A 7514-nucleotide genomic window follows, 5' to 3' on the forward strand; every position below is an offset into this window, starting at 1 on the left:
CAGTGTGTGACCTGGTCATAGAAGGCTACAAGGTTTGTCAGGCAGGATCTACATGTGACAAACCCGTGCTGGTTTCCCCTCAGCATCGTTTCCCCTGCTGGGCCTTCACAAATGTGTTCTTTGATTATTTTCTCTAGCATTTTCCCAGGAATAGAGGTAAGACTGACTGGTCTAAAGTTGCCCGGCTCATCCCTTCTCCCTTTCTTGAAAATAGGCACCACATTGGCCCTTCTCCAGTCCTCAGGGACCTGGCCGGAGCACCACAAGCGCTCAAACAGCTGTGCCAGCGGCTCAGCTATGACACTGGCCAATTCTTTCAGCAGCCGTGGATGGAGGTCATCCGGGCCTGCTGACTTGTACCCATCCAGCTCATCCAGGAGCTCCTTAACTATTTCAGAACTAACCGTAGGTGGACTGGTGTCATGTGGACATCCATCAATGATCGAGGTGGGGGAATTGGCTTTGTCAGTACATAGAAATATTGAAGCGAAGAACTCATTGAAGAGCTCTGCTTTTTTCCCCGCGTCAACCACCAACTGTCCTGATTTGTCCTGGAGGGGCCCTATGTTGCTCTGAGCTTTCCTTTTGCTTGCTATATAGCTGAAGAAGGACTTTTTATTGTCCTTGATTGTTGAAGCCAGCCTGAGCTCATATTCTCCCTGCCTGGGGTAGCTTCAACAGGAAGGGCAGAGAGTGCTGGTGGCTCTGCTGGATAGAGCATCTTGCTGGGAGGTGTAGATTGAAGCTCCCCTCTGGCTGACGGAAATGTCTAGAATTTGGCTCTTCCACTCCCTGAGCATGTACCCTATACACTAAACTGTTGGACTATAAGGTGAGAGAGCCTTCTTGCTTCTCCAACTTTCCGGATATCAATTTCTAGTGGTAGTTTATCTGCAGCTAACGTTTCCAAGACTTACTCAGAGTTGCATGCCTTCCTAGGCAGAACAGAATCATAACAAAGTGTAAGTGACCAGGCCAGGTCCCTTCTGAGCGATCAGAAAGGCAGAGTAAGTTACTCAGGTAGGGAAAAATCTGCGTAAGTGCTACTAACCCACCAAAAGGGAAGTTGGGATTTGTCTGTGATGACTGAGACATGCACATTTACAAGGGGGGTATGCAAATACTAGTCTAGCTAAACAGTTTTTTCATTTCATGAAAACATTTCCAAAATAGATTTTCATTATAAATGCATGATGTGTGGTTATTTTAAAAAGTCACTCATTTCAGTTAACAGGCATAATTTTCTTTGTCATTTATGGGTAATACAATCATTCCAAACTCATGCCAGTTGATCATTCATGTATGATGCCATGCTTTGTAGGATAGAGCTGTTTTCACAAATATCTTCTCCCCACACATGGTATATACATGCATGTTTACCTATATTGTATTCTGTGTGTTAACTGGTACAAAATCTGATCCACACTCATTATTCTTATTCAGATCATCATATGTTTCTTTTATCCTGACATCCTCGGAAATTGTTTACCTTTTGAATGGACTAAAATTGTGTTTTAAATCCTTTGAAAGTTTCATTTTAATATCTCTTCCACATTTTGTTTAATGATTTCAGCCTCCAGGAGGCAGCAAAAATTTGTGGGACCTAGTTGCTGTAATAAAAGGACAGGATGATAGTTTGCTTCCACAAAACTACTGCAAAGGGATTATGCATATGAAACATCTGGTCAGATTTAAAATGGTAAGTAAAGCTTGCAGGCCATGTGAAACTTGTTAATCTGTAGTTTTATGTTTCAGTCATAAAAAAATATAAAATCCTGCTGCTTTACTGTGAATAGGAGACCCAGATTAGAAGAGAGCTATTTCTTGCTTTTGCAATGGCTTGTGTATGAGAACCTGCCATATGAATGATGCGTATATTATTGACAGGCCCTTTTACTTCCTGCAGACATACTGCATTCTTGTCAGGGTCACAAATCATTCACTGGCCTTTTTGTTTTATTCCTTATGCTTTAAGGTTTTTTTCAACCTGGCCCTTCTATTTTTCCACTCCTAGATTTTACCAGATTGCCGTACTCTTCAGTCTACCAATGACAGGTGGCCTATTTTCCTGTCTCCACTTGAGCAAATGCATACTTTCTTCCACATCTTCCCCTAGAATCCTGCCCCGCCTTGCCAAACCTGTCTGTAAACTTAGAACACAGTATTTTTTCAAGTCCTTAAGATACAATACAGGTGAAATTCCCAACAGGTCACAGCTATGTAAATGTTCAGGAGAGGCTTCTGATTTGTGTTAAATTAACTTATTTTGTCCTTTATTCATTAGACAGTTTTACTTACATGGGGCAGGAACTGTATTTGATTCTGTACTATGTGGTGAACAACTACAGTGGGGCTATGATCTAACTGGGCCTCTTGCTATTTTAAAATATGTAATACTTATCCTTCTCTCTTTTTTTTCCTGTGAAAAATTATTTTTTCTGCATTTCCCTGGACTCTCATTTGTCTCCTAATGAGTTAATCAGGAGGAACAAGACCAAGTGAAATCAAGAATCTGAGTGTGTAACTACTCCATAAGTCATTACACTATTGGATGTCATTACACTATTAGAGCCCAGAGGCAGGCTGCTGGTGACCAGAGAGTGCGAGAGTCCAGAGAAAGGGGATGAAAGTATTGAGGGTCTGAGTAGAATGAACATCAAGAAACATCTTTGAATGGTAACACCCGTAAGGCATAGGGCATGATATAGGGGAGGACGGAGCCACACAATGAGTTCTTAAAGCTACAGATGCCCGGCAGGGGCATGGATGGGTTGAGAGGGCCTATTTAGCTTGAAGGTGGAGCTGTGACTAAGGGGGTCCAGGAGAGGCCCAGTGGTGGTTTGTATGGACTCAGGCTCACTCTGAAACCCACGGGCAGTCTTCCTTACACAGCATCCAGTAAGAACAAGGCATATCAGGCAAGTGATCAAGGGATGGCTACATTAGAGCCTAAACTGGGCAGGAGCCGCATGGCCACCAGGGGGCATCCATGACCACCTGTGTGGCCGTGATCCTACTACAATTCTATTCCACTGAGATGCCATATAGGTCAAATAGAATTTAAGCCTAAGTATAGTTTTGAATGTGCAAAGTGATTGACTCTGCTATCATGTTGCTGAAGCAGCAAACAAAAATATTTGTCTTTTAATAGCTCATCAGGGTCAAACTTTTATCACTACATTATTTTAATTTAATATATTCTTGAACAGTACAATCAAAATATTTTTGATGTATCTTATATTGTATCTTGTATTGGACCAACGGTATATTGGAGTGAGCTACTTGACAAGCTTTCAGGCATCAAGTGCCATCCCTCCCACCTAGGGAAGAGGCAGAAACAGGCTGAACTAAATAGCAGAGAAGAACTATGCACCAGAATGAACTCTCAAAGAAAAAAACATGAAGGACAGAGGCACACAAGCACCAATAGGAGCTCACGTTTCACAGAACAACTATTCCCTCTTCAGAATCACAGTCCTTATACTGAAAGAGAATTTACAAAACAACTCCAGAAGACATGCTTAGAATAAAAATTCATAACCTTGGCCCCCCTCTACACATTACACCTGTTGCACAATTACTTTAGACTGGCTACCCATGCAAACTAACTATGACGCCTTAAAGATGGCCAACCAGCTATAAGGTTATTGCTGGGAAATGTGTAATAACTTTATAGCTGGTTTCTATCCAGCTTTAATTTGCACATGCAGCCTGTGCCCCTCCACAGCTGGGACACCAGAGGTGCTGTGATCTATTTTACTGTACTAACTAGATTGCCTATTCTGCTGCATGTCTATTGTTTTCACTAGGGCTCCTGATAACCTCTTCTCTCTTAGCTTGCATCCACAACAACACTCCAATCCTACTACTCATAATCAAAACAGGTAACTTTTAAAGGAAAAAAATGACCATAGAGCATGCAACATAGAGCATGTGGTAAGTTTTTTGGGGTTTTTTGTTTGTTTTTTTTAATGGGGAAAAGGTAATTAAATTCTCCAAGATCCTAAACTTTTCCTTTAAAAAAAACCGCATCTGTTATAGTTATGAAGATAGTCTTAGCATGTTAACAGAGTTTAATTCATCCAGCGTTTGTTTCCTAAGTGGGCAGGAAGCACATTCTGGTGTTGCTCATCAGTTGCTGGTGTTGCTCATGTTTTTTTCAATGACAGCTTTGCTATTATCATTGAAATATTGGGTTGTAATGCTTATCTGTCTGTCTTTTTTTGTTTGTTTGTTTGCCAGTCCAAAGCACAAGAACTAACAACTGTAAAGATGTCCAAATTCGGAGGTGGTATTGGTGCACCGAGCAAGGACGAGAGGCTGAAGGAAGCAGCAGAAATACATTTAAGATTAGGGCAAATTCAGAGATACTGTGAACTTATGGTGGAACTTGGAGAGGTGAGATACATAATTGGTAACTTGAATCATTAGTAAGACTAGTAGAAGACAGTACTTGCTCAAAATCAAGCTAATTGTATACATGCTTTTACAGACAGACAGACATAATATAGCAAACAGTTTATACCTTTGGAAGCAATAAGAAACAAACTTAAAAGCAAATACAATAACTGAAAATGTTCCATGGAGAAAGAAATAAACTGGAAAACAATAGTATGTTTTCATTTCATCAACATTGTGGTAGAGATGGCATTAATAAGTGTGTGTGTGTGTGTGTGTGTGTGTGTGTGTGCGCGCGCGCGTGCATGCGCACGCACGCACACACACAGAGTTCGTGTATATATAGCTATCTGTCTGTATAGCTATATACAAACACACCATTGTTCATATCTGTATATCTATATAATCTCCTTTAGGAAATTTATTTCAGGACTGATTTACTCAGTAACCCAGAAATTCTCATTCTTCATTTGGTCCATAAGCTTGAATTGAAAGTGTGGTTCTATCAGTAATTCTGATCCCAGGAGGCAACAAATGTGGAACCCTAATGTGACATTCGGTCACATAAATACATCCATAGTTCTAGTCCTTGATTATATCAGCTCGCATGTGTTCAGTTCACAAGTAACAATTTTGTTTCTAAATGGAAAACATTTTGGCAAAATGTCTCGCTCTTGTGTTTTAGTGGGACAAAGCACTCTCAGTTGCACCAGGTGTGTCTATGAAATACTGGAAGAAGCTAATGCAAAGGTAAGGCAGAAAACACAATTTCACTTGTAGCATAGGCACAAAGAAGGAACAAAACAAGTATAAGTGCTAGGAAAGTAAACTGCAGTGGTGTCTGTTACAGCATTCCCCTGGTGTTGCTTTTATTGTCCATTAGCCATTGTGGTAGAACTGGCAAGCAGTTCAATAGAGATTACGTGTGTAGAAAGCCTGAACATTTTAAAACAACATTATTCATTAATTTAGAGGGTTGAGCTGGAGATCTTTTATTTCTTTTTATGAAAGAATCTTAGCTAAGTTACAAGTCACTTGGAATCTGGTAAGACAAAAGTGCTTTAATGAACTTCATATAATGCTTCTTGTTCTACTGTTGTGCTATAAAAAGTTAACATTAAGTATCCAGGTCACTTTTCATTTTAATTAGGAGATCTGACCAGTTAATTCAGGAAGAAAATGATGATGTCATCCCATACTGCATAGCTACTGGCGACGTGAAGAAACTAGTCACTTTTTTTACTTCAAGAGGCCAACTTAAAGAGGCTCTGCTTGTTGCACAGGTATTCCACATTATCTTGAGTTAGTGAGTAAAATGCATTTGGAAAAAGTAAATATTGACTGACTTCTTGGATATATGTTCTGTTAGGTGGTCAAGAAGAAAAATTCCAATACACATTGCAGATTTTGCTTGTATACTCAGTAGGGCTGTGTGAAGCTTTGGTTGCTGATTCGATTCAGTGGAGATTCGGCGACCGAATCTCCAAATCCAAATCAAATCAGGAGACCCTTTAATCTCTCTGAATTGAATCGGAACCCTCTGAATCGATTCAGAGAGATTTGATGATTTGGACATAGACAAAACTTTAAATGTTTTTTCTACATACCTCAAGGTACCAGGTGGTTTGTGAACACTGAGATGCTGGGGCAGATGGAGTATCCCACAGGAGCACGGAGGCGTCCCCAGTCCACTCGACAGCAGACCCGGACGTGAACCAGAAGCATTTTTGGTCCAGTTTTGGATCTGCCGCGGAGCGTGCGGGTGACCCCCCACCCTCGCTTCCCGGCTCAGTGACTAGTGCCTCCTGGGTCTGGGGGGGCACGTGGGGTCCCCTCGCAGCTGATCGCCAAGCCTCCGCTGCGGACCCAGAAGTGGTTTCCATTGCTTTTGATGAGTTTACATTTATAAATACACCGAGCAAGGTTTAGCCACAGAGGGTACTTATACGCATACATTTGTTTCCTCTGACGTGCTGGAAATCCAGCACGTTGGAGCACTCAATTAATTGAGTCTGTGGAGCACACAAGCTGATGCACCCAGTACTACGTTGCATGCATTTATATAGACAGTGAATTGTGTGTCAGCACTGAGAAAATGGCGGCGGTGCATTTTTGAACTAAAATACCTTTGATGTATTTTTGTTCAAAAGTGCACCTCTGCCATTTTCTCAGTGCTCACGCACATTTCTATGTTTATACAAATGTATGCATCACAGTGTCAGGCGCTATTAAAAGAGCCTGGTGCTGCGGTATAATCATGTGTAGAAATACTCTTCTTCAGCCAGCAGGGCCAGGGAGCTCTGGTAGGGAAGTGAGGGGCACCAGCAGGGCTGGGGGCTGTGGTTTGGGAATGAGGGGCCTGGACCTGCATCTTTATGAGCAAGGCGGGCAGGGAGAGCTCTGATTTCCCATGATAAAAAACTCAAAATCAAATACCAAAATTTATAGGCACTTGGAATTTATTTTATGCTAGTGATTGAGGCACTGGTAGGTTTCCAAATGGCTTTAAAATTATAAAAATTGCAATAAAACATTGTGTTCAATTGATACCTATATATGTATATAATGGCGTTTCATTTTAATTGTGGATTTTGGGGCTCTTATCAGAGAATGTGTGGTTTTTATCAGAGAATTTGCAATTTTTAAACAGAGAAAACAAGGACCCCTGCCCATAAGTTGCAGGCACTGCCAGCCTTCCAGCCAGGCACACTCTTAACTGCTGTCTACATGTAGCTGGGTCTCAGGCTGAGCACGTTCTTACACTATCTCTGACAGTGGCAGAAGTAGAAGATTTAGAGTATATTTGAAGGGGGTATCCCCGATTCATTATTGGTTTAGGAATGTCAGTGGAGGCATCCCTGAGTGTTTTAAGTGTTTTAGTCCTTCAGTGGCTTAGCTGGGCAATCCAAGTTGAGGGGTTGGGAGAAGACTGGTTTGGACAGAAGTGGAAACTATTCCTCGAGCTTAGGGCTGAGATGCAGGAATAAGGTAAAATAATTGTTCTGATTTCATAGTTTCATAGTAGCTAGGGTCAGGAGTGACCTGAACAGATCATCTAGCCTGACCCCCTGCCACAGGCAGGAATGAATGCTTGGTTCCACAGACCCCAGACAGGG

General features: G+C 41.5%; 1 protein-coding gene across 1 annotated transcript in view; it reads left to right on the plus strand.

Moving 5' to 3' along the window:
* The window catches only part of WDR17 (WD repeat domain 17), a 70526-nt gene that overhangs the window by 40981 nt on the left and 22031 nt on the right, over window positions 1-7514 (plus strand). Inside the window, exons 17-20 of the mRNA XM_025209550.1 lie at window positions 1574-1699; window positions 4243-4398; window positions 5084-5148; window positions 5549-5681. Coding sequence (XP_025065335.1) covers window positions 1574-1699; window positions 4243-4398; window positions 5084-5148; window positions 5549-5681 — 480 coding nt within the window. The remainder of the gene's footprint in view (window positions 1-1573; window positions 1700-4242; window positions 4399-5083; window positions 5149-5548; window positions 5682-7514) is intronic.

The sequence above is a fragment of the Alligator sinensis genome, unplaced genomic scaffold (genome assembly GCF_000455745.1).
Source record: "Alligator sinensis unplaced genomic scaffold, ASM45574v1 scaffold614_1, whole genome shotgun sequence".
NCBI lineage: Eukaryota > Metazoa > Chordata > Crocodylia > Alligatoridae > Alligator > Alligator sinensis.